This window comes from Panicum virgatum, chromosome 8K (assembly GCF_016808335.1).
Source record: "Panicum virgatum strain AP13 chromosome 8K, P.virgatum_v5, whole genome shotgun sequence".
In the NCBI taxonomy this organism is placed as follows: domain Eukaryota; kingdom Viridiplantae; phylum Streptophyta; class Magnoliopsida; order Poales; family Poaceae; genus Panicum; species Panicum virgatum.
Genome location: NC_053143.1, coordinates 45,138,485 through 45,156,855, shown reverse-complemented (window position 1 = coordinate 45,156,855; position 18,371 = coordinate 45,138,485). Strand labels below are relative to the sequence as shown.

General features: G+C 46.0%; 1 protein-coding gene across 3 annotated transcripts in view; it reads left to right on the top strand.

Moving 5' to 3' along the window:
• Positions 1-1,662: 1,662 nt before the first annotated feature.
• Positions 1,663-18,371, top strand: part of LOC120644835 — a 44,616-nt gene continuing 27,907 nt past the window's right edge. The window contains exons 1-7 of one of the 3 annotated variants that reach the window (XM_039921568.1): positions 1,667-1,878; positions 1,971-2,425; positions 2,615-2,667; positions 3,354-3,421; positions 4,322-4,401; positions 5,991-5,999; positions 6,203-9,714. In XM_039921568.1, coding sequence (XP_039777502.1) covers positions 1,994-2,425; positions 2,615-2,667; positions 3,354-3,421; positions 4,322-4,401; positions 5,991-5,999; positions 6,203-6,253 — 693 coding nt within the window. In that variant the 5' untranslated portion in view covers positions 1,667-1,878; positions 1,971-1,993 and the 3' untranslated portion in view covers positions 6,254-9,714. Of the gene's footprint in view, positions 2,426-2,614; positions 2,668-3,353; positions 3,422-4,321; positions 4,402-5,990; positions 6,000-6,202; positions 9,723-18,371 lie in introns of those variants that run through there. The other 2 variants (XM_039921567.1, XM_039921569.1) reach the window with 2 other exon arrangements.

The following is an 18,371-nucleotide window of genomic DNA, read 5'->3' as shown; positions in this document are numbered from 1 at the left end:
AAATCTAGCTAATCTAATCCACGACGGTAAAAGTCTCACTGCTAGATCGGAACATCCAACACGTAATTGGGCCTAATGAGCGTAATAAATAACTAAACCTTAACCAGAATAGAGGCCTAAGAACAAGATAAAGCCGATTCCCGGATCAATTCCCTGTTAAGACTAAGGCAAAGCATCTAATACGTCACCGGATCATCCAACCCGTTTGCAAGGCCTAACCTAGCAGATATTACGCCAATTCTTAAGTATAAGAACAAACCGTAACAGATTAGATCTACTAGATCGAAAAGAAGCAGTGTGTTGTCTCCGTGCAACTAATTCTATGCAACAAGAATTAGCATAAGATTAAAATGTGGCTGCATAGAAACAACGTGATATTCGTAGATGGTAAGCAACAAAAGCATAATGAATCTACTAAAAGCCATGCTACGAACATCAAGATAACTAGAACTACTCGCCATCAAAAACGCTTCAGTACTAGTAATACCAAGGTAAAAGTAAGAACAACGCTGCCCTGATCGCAAGAAGCGATCAGGGCAGCATGACGCTTACTTGGATGAAACCCTGGAATTAAGGGTGGCGATGCGCCGAGAGTTGTTGATTGCAAACGTGATGACGTTCTTCTTTTACAAATACCATATGATACATATTTATAGTCCGGAGACTTGGAAAACAATCTAAACTAATGTGTCTATATCGGACTCTATCTCTAACTCAATCTGAACTAAATCTAAGGATACATGGCCCACATGGCCCAAATGCTCACGCAGGAGCCGATTCGTAAGCCTTCTTCAATTTCTTCATTAAGCCCAACTCACTCGCGGCCCATTAATTAACCTGTTAAATTATGGCGATAACAGTATGGTCACGTACCCAATGTATATACTATCATAGATGTTCTAGTATGATCACATACTCCAGGTATATACTCTTCGTTGGATCAGATGCGTCATACATGATGAGATATATGTAGGAGTAGCTACAAGCGAGTGTAGAAAATGAATTTTCCTTTTAGAAAATTTCTTTTAATATTATCGTTGCAACAAATACCTATATAATACAATAATACATGTTTAATAAAAATCTAGGCTAATTGCTATATAGAGGGAAAAGTCTATATCCAATTGTGTTGGACTCCGAATAAGTATATTTTGTCTTGGTTGAGGTGGAGTGGCCGGGTGTTGGACCTGGGAGGGTGGGGCGATGGATTGTGGGGTGGGATGGGAGTGGAGTGGGACTGGTGGGAGGCACAGCGCGGGCGCAAGCTAGAGTTTCCGGATTAGCAAAATTTACTATATACTATGTTCATTGGTTAACTAAGCCTAAGAATTGAAAGAACCGATTAAATTCGGTTTCTCAGAACATGGAACCGAAGTAGAACTGAATTTTCTCGGTTCCGTTCTTTCGGTCGGTCTCGGTTCCCAGTTATATTTGCCTGGCCCGACCACTATCCCGTTTTCGGTCTCGTTTCCGTTTAGACCCAAACAAATATAGAATTATGGACGGATTTTCATCCATAGCAAGTGGTCCCCACCACGTGATGGAAAGAACTTCACTTCACCATTCTTTACACGGACACTTGTTCATTCTCACTTCGTCGATTCTGCAGTCGAATCTTTTGCTATCTTTTATTCATTTTGGTACTTGGCACACAAATAAAAAGCGTCCCCAGCAACCGGTCCATACTTTCCACACGGTTTCGCGAGCAAAGGATACAATGGGTGAGGGACTGAGGGTCCATGCGAGCGGAAAAGCAAAACCATCTTCCATCCTCACCTCAGTCTGCGCCGCTGCGCCAAGAGAAAAAACAGAGTCCAGACCGGCTTCAGCAACTCATCCTCAGAGCAGAGTTGCTGCCGAGTGAATAGAGAGCTCGTGGTGGGAGAATCAATTTGTTTGCTCTGATTGTTGCTCGGAGAAGATCCAAAACGTTTCAAGATCTTACCTCATCTGCTCGATCTTGTGCGCAGCTGCGTGCGGCGGGAAGGTTTCGATGGCAGATCCGGTGGCCACCGTGGTGGAGAAGATCGTCAAAATCGGGCTCAAGATCAAGGAGGCCGTGAACAGGGTTCGCCACAACGAGGAGGATTGCCGCGAGATCACGAGGCGCGTGCTGAGGTTCAGCGCCATCCTGTCGCAGCTGCAGCAGACGGGGACGGTGGCCGACAGCCCGGCGCTGGCCGGTGCGCTGGAGGACCTGGAGGAGACCCTGCAGCGTGCCCTCGAGCTCGTCACGGCCTGCCAGGAGAGGACCACCACCCGCCGCCTCGTCGCGGCGGGTGACCTGTCGAAGCAGCTGCGCCGGGTACAGGATGACATCTTGAACAAAGTGATGCTGGCGTCCTTCGCCATCAACGCCCACACCACCATCTTGTTGCTTACTATTCAGGCTGGTGGTCAGCCTCCGCCCCGGCAGCAGCAAGCGGTACAGTTGTTTGATGCTTTAGTAGATGTCCTGAAACCTGAATCTTTGATGTTAAATCATGTTTACCTGCTAGCTTCACCTTCAAATTGTTAATAGTTTACCCAAATAATTAGAGATGACGACACATATCTTCTTGTAAAAGCTTCACAATGCCACCACAAACTAATTGAATTATTTTCCATATTTCAGGATGCAGGACTGACGGGTGTATCGAATGACATTCATTCAACTGAAGATGCTAGGTACATATGGCTGTTTGTATTCTCAGTTCCTGACGGCTAGCTTGTTAGTGCAGAGACTGATGGAAGTAGTACTTCCATAGTTCGACTACTAAGAATATAAATTATAAATTGATTGGTGTAAAGGCAATATGTTGCCATGAGTACCCCTTCTTGTTAGAGCCATTACGGTGTGTTATTAGATGTCCCTTCAGTCTTGATAACATGACACCCCTACCATCATATTGTCATGACTATAGAGCGAGTACCAAGTAAAGCATACTGGAAGTTACCTTAATTTTTTGGTATATTATGGCTTATGCTGTTTTGGCATATAAAGTCTGACTGATGTGATTCATTTACGTTATAAACTAACTGAATCATCATCTAACTGGGTACTAATTTTGTTCCTCCGCTATGTTGTGTCACCATCCTTTGAGCTATTAAACTGTACCATTACAATATATCTACAGAAACCTATTTGATGGAATTAAAAAGAATATGCAGAGAAGATATGTACACTTCTTGCCCTGGAGCCTTTCCAAATGCACCTATGTCTTTTTCTCAATTTCCATCCTTTTATTCACTACTGGATGTTGAAGTTGATGAACTAACCATATAATAACTTGCAAGCATTGTGGCATCAATCATTATTTAGTTTTCACCGACCTAAAATATAGCTTCTTATCAATATATGGTAATAATGGCAGGTCTGATTTGAACGGTGAGGAAAACATTGTACCAACAGGAAACGATGCCCCCTTTGCTCCTTTAGAAGGTAAGATGGATTTCTGCTAGCTTGTTCCTGTAGTGGGTTTCAGCATAAATCACTTTTATTTTTTTCTACATAAAAATTACATTTAATAATTACCTTAGATAAAGTCATGACCTATGGATAGCTACGTGGAAGGTAAAGTTTACATGTTTACAAAGAAAAACACAGCATGCTAATAGAAGTACAGGAAATAAAATGTCAGAGAAAGTATGCTTTTATTTAGTCTGACTCCATGTTTAACTTGTTATTTGGGTTTTACTTACTAAAATTAATTTATCCATGCAACTTCTAAGATCTATATTCTTGTCTACTCAATTGCTTGCAATAACAATGTCTTTAATTAAGCCAATTATGAATTCTATTGTATGGCTTGTAGTTTAGTTGGCACCTCTAGATTAACAGGAATAGAAAAGTTGCATTGGGACCTTCAGAACTCTTGAATGCCATGGACGAACTAGGTCCCTCTTGTTTTTTCCCCTCAGCTCCACCAATGAATGAACATGAGATCGGGTTCAACCTTCAGCTTTTCACCAAAGACAAGCTGGCTTATCTATCAATTTAGCTAGTCATGTCTACTTAAATTTGCACCTGAACATTCCACCAACCTTTTAACGAAGTCTTAATTAACAAACCAAATTTGTATCACTCATTTGTTGGTACTCCTGTGATACACGCAGATATATGGATCCTACAATATTAACTCTTTCTTTGTCATAGACATAACTCTTGTTGATGCTACTCATTTGGCGGGCTAACTAGTTACCAATGCTCATCACTTCTTTATTTTACTTCTTCAAAACTATCCATGTTTACCGCTCTGCTCATTTAGAATGATTTTTATGGCCACATCAGCTTCATGGTCGCATAAAGCTAAACTAAAGGTATTTGTTGTTTCCATGTCAGCCTTAAAAAACTTCAGTTTATTTGAGTTAAAGGATGCTATAAATGGCGGAAACATCATTGGAGAAGGTGCATTCTGTATGGTTGTAAGGAACATGGCCCCATTTAGGCCATTGTTTGTGATTTTGGTGATTGAGTGACAATATAATCAATGGGACTAACAAGTTTGTGAGATCACACTTGTAGGAGTTTTTAGGTCCCATGGATATGAGTCAACATGTCTAATTCATCGTCAAGACGCAATGTCCAATCTATCGTCGAGACGCCAAGTCCAATCCACCACCAAGATGACAAGTCCAATCCGCCGTAGAGATGTAAAAGCATAGTGGAAATCCAGAGATAGAATAAATTTGAAGGATCCAATTGATCGCTGCGATGCATTGGACGAGTTTGGCAGAAAACAGAGGTACCGGTTTAACCGATGCCTAAGCATCGGTGCATCCGATGGTTGTCGGAAGATCCGATGCCCTGGCATCCGTGCAAATCTGAGCACCTCTGGAGATCAAGTGAAGAAAGAGTGAAGCACCAGTTGAACCGACGAGGCCAAGTTAAGCATCGGTGCATTCAACGTCCTATGTTCCAGAGACGATGTCAAGCATGCAGCAGCCAAGCCTTCAGCACCGGAAGATCCGACGGCTACCGGAGTAATGCGTCGGTGCAATGACGTCAGCAAGGTGTAACGGCTATATGAAGGACAAGTATCACCGGAAATTCCGACGCCCTAGCATCGGTTCATCCGATGGTCCCTGAAATTGCTGCAGCGTGTCAGAGAGGCCAACGGTTACTTCAAAGCGCAGAGTGACCGGAAGAACCGATGCTCTATGCACCGGAAGTTCCGATGCCTACGCAGAAAATTGGCCAACGGCTAGTAACGGCTCTCTTGACATGGTGGCCTATATATATGTGTTCCCCCGGCCATTTGAAGCTTGCTGGAGTCCCAAGACATCACACACACACCCAAGAACACCTCCAAGCCATCCAAGAGCATAGAGTTCAAATTCTTAGTCCTTAGCACAAGCTTTGTGAGTGTTAGTGCTAGGTTAGCTCTTGAGTGAGTGATCAAGCAAGGTTTAGATCCTTGTGCTGTGGTTCTAGAGTGAACCAAACTTGTATCTCGGTGCGCCGGCCTCCTTGGAGCATTAGTGGCTCGCTGGCAAGTCAACGACCCTCCAGCTTGGTGTGGAGTGGCGTCGACAACATTGTGCGGGGGACGGAGACCCCTCCTTCGTGGGCAATCTCCCTTAGTGAAGATCGGGATCAAGGTGACTGTGATTGTGTTCACGGAAGAGACTTGATTGCCGGGAAGCGATACTCTTCGTGAGTGCTTCAACAACGTGGACGTAGGGGTGCCTTTGTGGCAAACCAAACCACGGGATATATCCTCGTGTCGAGAGTTCTCTTTCTCTCATCCCTCTCCTTTAGCTTCCACATTTCATATTGCAACTTGTGTGCCTTTACCTTCTTAGTGTAGTATCTTGTTAGGATTGGCTATAGGTTGCAAAACTCTTTTGGCATGAGAGTTTCACACTAAGGTGAACCGTAGTTGCACATCTAGATAGCTTGTTTTAGTTTAAGTTTTGTACAAACTATTTGGAGCCATAGGTTAAGGTTTTTAGAGTGCCTAATTCACCCCCTCCCCCTCTTAGGCTAGAGCACCCGAGGGCTTTCAATGGTCTACAAGGTACTCAACATATGCTTGATATTCAAATTGTTATTGTTTCTTTGATATGTCTGATAAATTTTCTTGTCCATCGAACAAAGATGGGTCACTTTGTCATATTTGGGAACTCTGGAAGCTAAGGCTGAATAATGGGTGCATAGGCTTTAGTAATTTGGACCAGATAAGAAGGAACGGGCACTGATTTTTTTTTTTTGATGAAACAGGCACAGAATTTGTTGGCTATATCAATGAATTTATCACTCATTTGCATGTGAAACATAAAAAAGAGAGCCATAGAGGGGTTAAAGGGTTCGGATAAGTTTGCACATCTTTACATTTTAGCATTATTAATGCAACAAGCCTCTTTCCAGTATAACTGCAACATCAATGATTCCATCATTCTGTTACTTGTATCCATTGCCAGGCTGAATGATGATGATGCATCACAAATAACGGCACAGCTCAGAAACATTTACCTATGTTTTACTGACAAAATAATCCACTATAGTCGAAATACATGAATTTTTTCTTTGTTATTCATATTGCATTTTTAATTCAAAAGAGTAGCATTAGAAACAATTTAAATCCAGCGATCAGTAAATTTAAAATCTTAACCAACTTTACTTGTTTGTGACTTTGGGATTGTGATAGAACATTATCTGTTCTTGGCATCCGAGGTTAACTTGCCTTTTTAGATTGTTCACTTATTCTCAATTAAGGTTCCTACTGAGTTGACAATATCTTCCCTGCATGGTGATGATAGTGCGATGAGCATAGAAAAATTGAGTTATTTGATCTATGGAAGTGCATACTTATAAAGTTAAATATACTTTACAAATATATAATACCCTCACCTTTTCTTTTCTATAATGCAACCCATGATTCAAACCTTTTAATCTGACCAACAAGTAGTCTAAGAATTTGTAGATTATACCATAGAAATATATTATAATCAGATTCATATTCATATATTTGAAAGTATTTTCATATGAAGTCAATTTTATGTACTCGAATAATATAATGGCTGTGATATTAACAGTCAAAGGTAGTAATGGAGACTACATCAGGTCAAACACCTCCTTACATTTTTCAAAGGATGGAGTAATAGATATTACTTAGCAAATTCATATTTTTGAGACCATGGTAATGTCCAAAGAATGCTTTCAGTGACACCTTAGCATAAATAGAAACTAAAATAGATAGGAATTAAAATTTTAATTGATGAGAAGATATTCTTTAATTTTACGTGTAACACGACATAGCGGCCGGGTTCAATAAGCCAATCAAGCATAGTACTATGTTGCAACCACCCAACAAGTCAATCATATGTTCAGCCCTTTTACTATATTTGGAAATACTTTTTAACGCTTCCTAATACCTCCCAATGCCTACTCATAATATTATTTTTAATTAGTTTTAATTATTGAAGGGTAGAATAGTAATTGGGATATCCCAAATCCCACGACTTAAGATCCTTAAACCCCAAATCACGGGATTCAGATTCAAAGCTCAGGGGCTACTGGACATGTGTCATAACTCATAAATGATAATTTTTTAAAGGGCCCACTATCCTCTCCTGCCTCCGCCAGACCCCACGCCCACCGGCATCTTCTCTCTCCCGGTGAGTGTCGCCCCCGACCACCGCTTCCCGCCGCGCCCTCAGCTGCTGTCATTGCCGTGTCACCACCTCATTGCAGCCTTGCTCGCTGGCCTGCCCGTCCTGGTCGCCGACATTGAAGGCGCCACCAGTCGAGCTCACCTTCGCCGCCTAGGAAAGGCGCCCCAAGCTGCTCTCCTCACCACCATCGAGCTCGCCGAGCCACGCGTCCCGCTCCTCCAGCTTCCCATCCCCAAGCTCTGTCCATCGAGCTGCTCTGTTCTTGGTGGAACAGACCACCCGCCGATCTCCCCCATCAAACCCTCTCGATTCAATTCCTCCTAGGGTGAGCACCTCCAAGCCCTCCTCTACCTTCCCCAACCCGTGGCCTTCACTCTCCCTACCTGAGCAGAGCTCCCCGAAGCTCGGGATGCCATAGCCATGGCTACCGCTGCCGCCGTATCCAACCTTCGTTTCCCATGCCTAGAGTCACTGTCACACCCGATTTTATAAAGAAAATCGAATGCATCTCATATGTCCTCTAGGATCAAGTTTACACACATATGATCGACGTCGAGTGAATGTATCAAAAGACAATACTTGAAAAGTAAAGGAATTATAGAGCAAAACGACATTATTACACCCCGAATGAAATAGACTCAAAAGGTCTTAAACATTTCACCGACATCCTAAATGAAGTCCACAGCACGACTTCTCCCACAGGCAGCTGACTGGTGGACGTACGCCTAGAACTCCTCAAAATCGTCGAAGTTCTCCACTTCAAAGTTCTCTTCTGAGCAGCAGTTTAAGCAATGGTGAGTACACTTATGGTTAGTACTCAGCAAGTGGGGGAATATGCAAGGTTAAACAAGAAGTGCTAAAGGCATTTTAGCGGTTAGCAATTTTAGTTGATCATATTTTATTAGCAAGCACCTATTAACTAAGTATAAGTTTATACCAACCCACTTAAGCATAAGCATAAAGGATCCAACATAAAACCAAAGAACCACAATTTGATTATTCTTCAAGTTCAATTATCATGCGAGGGTCCAAGCCGCTCATAACCGCGAGCACGACTGATATATTAGTTATACACTCTGCAGAGATTGTACACTTTACCCACAAGTCGCGTAAAAGTTCCGAAGAACTTTGGACTCAACCATGTTGTGCGGGCCAGGCACAATGCCACACTTCCTTAGGTGTGATTGCATAGGGACGCTACGAGGCCTTTACAAAGATTCCCTAATAAGAAGTAGTCCGCTAAGGTTTCCGGAGCAGTAGCAGAGCATAAGCATCCCTAATGGGCATATTGTCTTAGCAAAGCCCGCTTCCCAAGAGGACCGGGTTATACCCTGTCAACCGTCGCTCCTCTTTCTCTTTTGGTAAGACTGCTTCAAACTAGAGTCTCTAATTAATTAGCCAAGACCAGAGCCATATAGTTCTTGTGGTTGCACTGTTTTCCTGGGTGGTTCTCCATGTTCCAATTAATCGAAGTGATCTTGTTCCCTTAACCATGATAAAACCATATTTAACATTTTCCAAGATTATACCAACCAACCCAAAGGTAAAGAAACTAAGCAAAGCTACCCCAACAAGATATTAAACCCGGTGTTCCAAGGTTGAGGTAAAAAGACTAGGTAAAGTCCTTAATAGGTGTTCCTGTCAAATTTATGCATAAACAGAAAAGTAAAGTGCATTAACATGCTATTAATGGGACAAATCAGAGTATGCAGAGGCGGAAAGCCACTTGCCTTCCTCGGCTAACTGCTGAAAATCTTCCTCAAAAGCTTGCTCTTGATCACCCTCGAACGGCACGTCGTCTACACGATCACACAAGCACAACAAACAATACAAATAAGAAATAGTAGAAAAACAGTAAAAATAGTACTGGAAAAGGTGAAAAAGGTGTAGAACGCGAAGCAAGGATCCCGTGAGTGAAAGAATCGCTGAAAACGGAGTTGAAATGTGAAAGATATGGCTAAAACAGTGCACCAGAGACTTGTTTGTGAGAGTTTTGAACCTCCAGGGGTTAGCTTCAAAGAAACCAGGGGCTAAAAACCTAATTAAACCTTAGATCCAGGGGCTAGATAGCAAAAGAAGGGTCCTGGATGGCATCTTCTATTTTTAGAAAATACAGGGGCTAAAACAGAAAGAAAAGGACTTAAACCTAATTATTTTTGAACTGCAGTGGACTGTAGGTTTATTTTCGTAAAACTTAGGGGATTTTTTGCAAAAGATTAGGGGTTGAGCGGTATGTGTGGGATTGACTTTGGTCTAGATCCAATCTAGACCGTCGGATCGAGATCCGAGGGCTGGGATGGGCGCGGCTCGGGCCGCGCGGCTCGACTTCGTGGCGGCTCGGCTGCACGGGGACGCGGCTTGGGCGGGGCGGCGGCTCGGTGGCCCCGCTCAGCGAGCGGCGCTGCATGCCGGCGGCGAGCAGGGGCGGCGGCGGACCACCGGTAAACACCGAATCCGGTGCTCCGGGGCTCGGTTCGCTGCGGGGTTTGGCCGGGGAGATAGAGGAGTCGATGGAGAGCACTATGGGGGTGGCGGGGCGGTGGGTTGGTGCAGCGGCGGTGCTCCACGACGGCGAGGGGCGGACGGCGTGCTTCGGCGAGCAATTGCCGGGGCAGGAGAGCGAGAGGGAGAGGGAAAAAGGGGCGGCGAGGGTCCTCACCACTTCACCTAGCTTTGGCGCGGAACGGGCGGCGGAACGGCAGATCGACGGTGAATCACTATAAAGATGGTTTTGAATCACTATAAAGAGTCACTCGATCATCAGAAAACTGCTCGTCATCTCGTGCTCAAGATTCGTCGAAGGAAAATCGAATTCATCCAAAACAAAGCACAAATCGTACAAGATTGAATTGAATTCAAAACCCCAGAGGGCACAAGGAGGATTGGGCCTCCTTTCCCGATCAATCTCAGTACAAGAGTCTCAAAGATCCATCTCCAAAATCCTAATCCTAGAGAAGAAAAGGAAGAACAGAGAGGAGGAGAGAGGGGCAACGTGAGAAGGAGGGCGGCTCAGTTCTGGCGCTGGGAAAAAGAGCACCGAGAGAGAGAGAGGGTGAGGGAGTTTTTAACCCACTAACTCTAGACTAAAAGACTAAACTACCCCTAGAAAGCCCGTAGGGGCAAAACCGGAAAAAGATACAAGGACTCATCCGACGGTCGAGGTTCTTTCTTCGAGTCGAAGTCTTCTCCGCAATGCCGCCGTGTGGATGAAGATCCGGTCCGTGGTTTTGGAGGGTCTGCGAAACCCGGGTAGGTGGCCGGTTTTGAGAAAACCGCCAAAACTCCACGCACGGGAAGATTCCCGCCTCCACCACGTCGTGGCCCTGGACGCCGTTCCCGCCTCGGCCGCCTGACGGCCCTAGACGCCGCCCGACGCCCGTCACCTCCTCGCCCGCAGCGAGGCCCTAGACGCCGTCGACGCCCGTCGCCTCCGTTAGTCTCGAGACCGACGCCCGTGCCTCGACGACTTGGCTTTTTCAACCGCCGTCCGCCTCCTTGGTTTTGTGGCGCAAACTAAGAAACCCGCCTTCCGTTGCCGCTTGCGCCCTCGATCCAGGAGTGGACGCCACAGCTGCCGCCCGGCCCGAGCTCCGGTCCCGGCTGCCCTTCACCGCCGTCCACCGCACGGTCCATCGGCCACAGCTCCTCCACGGCAGCTCACCGTCGACACTCGACTCCCGTGTACCTGCAACCAAAGACCAAGCGCACGATCACACCGCACGGTTGACAATTCACTCATCACAAGCAGGATAGAGTACTCAACATTCCTCAATCTCCTCCTTGATGAGTGCATTGTCAACACACCACGAACGAACTAAGATTGAAACAAAAGCAGTGAAGAACAAAGAAGCAAGAGTGAACTTGAACAAGTGACAAAAGCTCGAAAGAAGCAAGAACAAGTCACTTGACCAAGCAGAGATCGATTCCCTAAGACAAGGGCAACGGCTCGATGCAATCGATCAAACACAAGCATGACTCCTCAAAGACAGAGGCAGGGCTCGACACAGTCATGCCAGAAGCGGAGGGAAAACCAGGAGCTAAACAAAGCAGAAACTCCCACTGAATGCATTTCCCCCTTACCAGTGCAACTCTCACCAAATGTATGCACCCTCAAGGCCCTGTGCACACATCAAACAATTTCCCTCTTGTTCGATCACTAACTTCTCCCCCTTGTTGGCACATGCACACATCAAGGATTAGACCTAAAGCTCCCCCTGAACCTGAGACTCCCCCTAAACATATGGTATGCAATGAATGCAAGGCAGGAGGTGTAAGTGAGAGCATTCAGGGATACAAGGATATGAACTACTAGTCACAAGCACGTGTGCATCCATAAACAAGACCTGCATCTAGCTCAACAGGGTATATCAAATCAGTCTAGAGCTAGGCAAGTTCAGTTTAGGAGAAATAAAAGCATCACCCTTAATCTAGCACTAGCAAGTAGGGAATGAAAAATAGTGCTAATCAAACTCATACAGATGAGCCAAGAACATCCAAAGTATGTTGCAAACATTCATTTTGCAATCAAATTATATCAAGCAATTTTCATGCCAGGGGTTGAAAGCTTGTCATGCTTTAGTTAGCAACGATGCCAAGCCTATGCCAAAGGCAGTTCAGAAGCTTAAGACACTCGTTTCAGTCATGCACAGCCTTGCCCGAGTTTTCACAAGTGCAAAGTGAGCCGTCCCGAAAGCTCGATCAGTGCGACAAGCAATCCCACCTGGATCTTTCCATTCCATTTCAAGCACAATTCAAGCAATTTTATCAATTTTAGATCATGTCTAGTATGAAATGCTGAACGAAAGGCTACACTAGCATGAGTGAGATAGCAAAGCATATCAACACGCCCTAACATGCCAGTATCCAAGACAGGGTGACCATGTTTTCAAATTTTCAAATCAAAATAGCTTAACTCAGATGAAGTCATATACACAGTGGAGCAAGCTATACATGATCACATTTATAAACTCACACTAGCAAGCACTAGGAGATCATAGCAATGTATACAAGAATACTAGTGCTAGTGAAGCAATGCAAAATGCATAAATGTACAATGCATATGCACAATGCAACTACCAAACCTAGAAAAAGAAGAGAAAAACAAATAAACCCTACAAAGCTAACCAAAGAAAAGTCAGCGATCAAAAGGGGTAACAAACCCCCAGCTCCCCTCGCAAGCGAGTAAAAGTGTCCTGCTCAAGTGGTTTGGTTAGGATATTTGCGGTTTGCCTCTCTGAAGGGACATGGATCAAGTCTATGGGGCCTCTCTCATGATTATCTCTCAGGAAGTGGAACTGAATATCTATGTGTTTGGTTCTGGAGTGCATGATAGGGTTCTTTGCAATGCTAATTGCGGACATGTTGTCTATAAAAATAGGAACCCTATCATAACTCAGTCCATAATACTGCAAGGTTTGTTTCATCCATAGGATCTGGGAGCAACAGCTAGCAGCGGCAACATACTCAGCTTCTGTGGAGGAAAGCGCTACGCTAGCCTGCTTGCGAGAGGACCAAGACACCAAAGATGTACCGAGAAATTGACAAGTGCCGGATGTCGACTTGCGATCCAACCGACACCCGCCGAAATCGGCATCAGAAAAACCAACCAAAACCAGAGAAGAATCCGCAGAGTACCAGACACAAAACTCAGGGGTGAATTTCAGATACCTGAAGATGTGTTTCACCACCTGCCTGTGGGAGGTGCGCAGAGAAGCCTGGTACTGCGCACAAAGGCTGACGCCGAACTGAATGTCCGGCCGCGTCGCCGTCAGGTATAGGAGAGAGCCGATCATGCTCCTGTATAGCTTCTGGTCCACCGCCTCACCGTCCAAGTCCTCATCAAGCGCCGTCGAAGTGCTGATCGGAGTCGGTTGAGGTGACAAGTCACTCATGTCAAACTTCCGCAGCAAGTCCCTGGTGTATTTGGCTTGATGGACGAACGTGCCCTAAGGAATTTGCTTGATCTGCAGCCCGAGGAAGAACTACAGCTCACCCATCATACTCATCTCGAACTCCCTGGACATCTGCTCAGAAAACTTGGAGACAAGAGCATGAGAAGAGCCACCAAAGATAATATCATCCACATATATATGAACTAATAGAAAATCATTGCCAGACCGCATGAGGAACAAAGTTTTATCCACACATCTCATTTTAAAAACCTTGAGCCAGCAAAAATATTTTCAGTCTATCATACCAAGCTCTAGGTGCCTATTTCAAACCATAAAGTGCTTTTTGAAGTTTATAAATACGGTTTGGAAACTTGGGATTTTCGAAACCAGGGGATTGTTTCACATAAACCTCTTCTTCGATAAAACCATTTAAGAAGGCAGATTTAACGTCCATTTGGAAAACTTTAAAACCCTTAGAAGCAGCAAATGCAAGAAAAATCCAAATCGCTTCCAAACGAGCAACAGGGGCAAAAGTTTCCTCAAAATCAATCCCTTCTTTTTGGCAAAAACCCTAAGCAACAAGACGAGCCGTGTTTCGAACAACCAACCCATCCTCACCCTACTTGTTTTTGAAAACCCACTTCGTTCCGATGGGATTACAAGCAGGTGGAGGCTCGACTAAAACCCAAACTTGGTTTCTTTCAAAATTTTCGAGTTCCTCATGCATGGCATTGACCCAATTAGAATCAGAAAGAGCGTGTCCAATATCTTTGGTCTCAAAAGAGGCAACAAACGCTGAATGAGCAAAGCCAGCGATACTTGTTACCTTGGACCGTGTGACTCTCTCGTTGAGGTCACCTAGCATCTGTTGAGGTGGGTGACGATTCTAAATGTGTCGCGGTGCTTCCCTTGTCGAAGTCGCCTCCTCCTCAACCAAAACTGGTGCCTCCTCAGGTGCAGCTGGTGAAGGCTGAGTCACCTACTCGACTGGCCCCCGGGAAGTAGACGTAGTAGGATCGGGGCCGCCATCATCGTCCAAGCTCGTGGCGGAGGTGACTGGGTCCACATCACGCGTGGTAACCTCAGCATCACCCTCCGTAGCTTCTTCCTCCTTATCTTCAAAGATGGAGGTGCCGAGCTCATCTTCTCCTGCAACTTCAAAGACAGAAGCATTGCACGGTGCAGTCTCGTCGAAAGTGACTTCACAAGTCTCTCTGACGTTGTTAGAATCAATAAGCAACACACGGTATTCTCTGGAATGAGATGCATAACCGAGAAAAATGCCGTCAGACGAGTGAGACTCAAACTTATCAAGATTTCCTTCTTTCAGCACAAAAAACCGGCAACCGAAAACTCTGAGATGGTCAACACAGGGCTGGCGTCCAAATCGCAACTCATAAGAAGTCTTGTGCATGAAAGCACGCAAGAAAATACGATTGGACACATAACAAGCGGTATTAACCTCCTCAGCCCAGAACTTTCGAGGAGTCCTATGCTCATCGAGCATCGTCCTCGCCATCTCAACCAGTGTCCGATTCTTCCATTCTACAACTCCATTCTGCTGTGGAGTGTAGGGAGAAGAGTACTAGTGTTCAAGACCTTGATCACTGCAAAAGGTGTCAAAATGAGCGTTTTTGAATTCTGTGCCATTATCACTGCGAATTGCTCTCATGGCCTGGGGTAGCTCGTTTTTCAACCTCAAGATCAAGTCTCGAACAAACTCGAAACCCTCATCCTTGGTTCTCATCAAAAAGACCCAAGAATAGCGAGAAAAATCATCCACGATCACAAGAACGTACCACTTCCCACCAACTGACATCACCCTAGAAGGACCAACTGTGTCCATGTGTAGCAACTCTCCAGGATGAGTGGTCATCACCTAATTAATAGGCGGATGAGAAGTAGCAATCATCTTCCTGTGGCGACACGGATGGTAAACAAGGTCCTTTTCAGACTTCAATTTGGGCAATCCTCGGATTAGGCCAAGTGAGCTAAGTCTAGACAACAAGTCGAAGCTCAAATGTCCAAGTCTCCTATGCCACTTCCACAGATCAGAAGAAGGACCAGCCAACAAGCAACAAGAAGGGCCAAAAGGAGTTCCAGAGAAATCGACCAAGAAAACTCAATCACGAGGAACGATCCGGCAAACCAGGTCTCCTCTGAAATCCAAAACTCGAGAACAACCCTCCTTGAAGCGAACTTCAAACCCCTCATCATGAAGTTGCGAAATAGAGAGCAAATTAAAGCCAAGATTCGAAACCAAAGCAACCTCTCTCAGGGTGAAGTGATCAGAAACTCTAACAGCGCCAACACCACGTACCTTGCCCTTACCATTATTCCCAAATATGATGTATTCTTTGTGGCGCGTTGGGGTGAGGCTGGAGAACCATTTCTCATTCCCGGTCAAATGGCGTGAACAACCGGAGTCCATGATCCATCTATTCTCCAGGCCTCCAACCTGCACATTAGTAGTGAGACAAAGGGTGAGCAAATGTCTCAACACTGGGGTTAGTAAAGTGTGAAGCAAACCAGTGTCGAGCCATTTGCTCTACAGAGGGGTTAGCAAAATCAGGCAAAGCGTATCCCCTGTCCCGTCTACCACGAGGCTGATGATCACCACCGCGAGGAAAGCGTGGTGCATCGTAACCTCCTCCAAAGCCTAGTTCCCATGGTCCATAGCCGTACTGAGGACGACCAGGAGCATGACCGGCAAAGCGACCACACGCTAGAGCACGGTAACTACCACCGTCTCCCTGTCCTCCACCTACACGGTGCCTCTAGCATCTCGCCTACCACCATGCTGAAGAGGACCATGCACCCGAGCAGAGTACATGTCCGAGTTACGTCTCTCCTGCTCACGCCTCACAGCCCGCTTCCTCCTGAAGCAAAACTCCTCCGGGATACCTTCTCTGTCACAGTACTCGCAGTGGTACCTCACCTCTCTCTTGGGAGGTGGAGGCCTCGCCTGCGAACGGGGAGGAGTAGCCCCCTTCTTCTGGGCAACCTGGGCTGTGGCAGCAGGGAGCGTATCAAGAGGATTTCCCAGCTCATTTGGCTTTGGAACAAAAACCTTCTTCTGTGGCGGTGCTTTTTGTGGTTCTTTCAGCACACCATCCACGGGGTCAACAAGCGAAGGCTGCGTGCTTGTGCTAGCAGTGTTTAGAGCACTTGAAACTCCAGCAGCCTTGCCGATCTTACCATACAACTTGTCAAAGTCTGACTTTGTGTATGTGTAACCGACCCCAAAACCATCACCACGCTTAAACTGCTTGATCATCATGCCCAACTGCGGCTCACTGCTAGAAACCCAACTCAGAATCGCCCTAAGATATGTGTTCTCATTCTCCAAGTTGGCTTTCTCTACCGTAAGATTATCCAAATCAGAAATCAGACCAGGGCAAACATGACAATCAATAGGTGGTCTAGACTCCACGACCTTAGTCTTCCCCAATGACTTAATCAAGGCATTCTTCTCATCTAGCTCCGACCTAAGCATGGGACAAAGCTTACAGGCACCAAGCAAAATAGGTATAGATCTAAGCTCCTCTAGCTCACAAATAACAGTGGCAAACTTAGACTGCAAAGAAGCTAGATCAAACTTAAAAATGGGACACTCATCGCATTCAAGCACATCACTAACGATGGGAGTGTCCTTAGCCAATTCAAGCTCATGCTTGACCTTAGTTAGCTCATGAGACACGTCAGCAAGCAAAGTCTTGGCAACATCCAAGTTCGCAACGTTCTCATCATACTTGGCATGGAGAGCAACAAGATCATTCATGTGAGATATGCAGCCAGCGCACTCATCCTCACCAGATTTCTCTCTAGCACAAGCCAGCTCAGCCCTAAGCTTTCTACACTCTCTAGCTGCTTCCTTAAGCAGCCTCTTCTGGTTGTCGAGAGCGGCATACAACTCCCTAACCTCAGTATCAAGCAGGTCAATAGTAGAGTTTACCTCTGAATCACTCTCGGATCCAGGAGAAGAGTCGACGTGCGTCAGTGTAGCATGTTCACCCGAAGACGCACGAGCACCATTGGCTTCACCCGCCATGGTGCAGAAGCTCTTGCGCCGACCGTTCGCCAAGCAAAGGCCGATGAAGCTGGTGGCTTCCTTGTCCCGCTTCTTCTTCTTCTTGTCATCGTCGTCGGAGGTCGGTGAAGAAGAGCGGTCGGTGTTAGAGCTCTTGTCGACGTTGCTGAGCTGCGCCAGGAAAGCCTTCTCCTGCTTCTTGGCCTTGTACTGGAAGCGCTTCTTGAGCGACTCCTTGTCGAAGCGTCCTCCCCGGTCATGACTGCGGTACTTGTGGCACCGACGCTCCTTGTTGGAGCCTCCCTCGTCGCGGTGGCGGTGGCGGTAGTAGTCGAAGTTGTTGTTCTGGCCACCGCCGGACTTCTTGGGGCAGTCGGCGATGAAGTGGTTCAGATCGCCGCAGTGGTAGCACCCGGGGTTCTTCTTCCTCTGCCTGTTATGGTAGACACGCTGGAACTTGTCGATGAGGAGGCACAAGTCGTCATCGCCCAGCGTCTCTAGCTGCTCATCTATAACAGAAGGCAAAGAGGCAAGAGAAAAGCCAAGAGCAGAGTTAGCGTTAGAGCTCGATCCACCTGGGCCAGTCACAAGAGCGATGCTCTTGGAAGGAGGGGCACCATTGAGCTTGGCTCGTGTCTGGTTATCCACCTCCGTGGCCTTGAGCTTGCTGAAGAGCTCATTCACGGTCAGAGTCTCATAGCCTGTAGACTCGATGATCGTGTTCACCTTAAGATCCCACACAGAGCGATTGTCGGGTACCACGATTAGGGACACCCTAATCGGGGTACTAAGATCACCCTAAAAAATGCAAACACATGTTAGGCGACTAGGCCCACGAAGGCCCACGGCCTCCT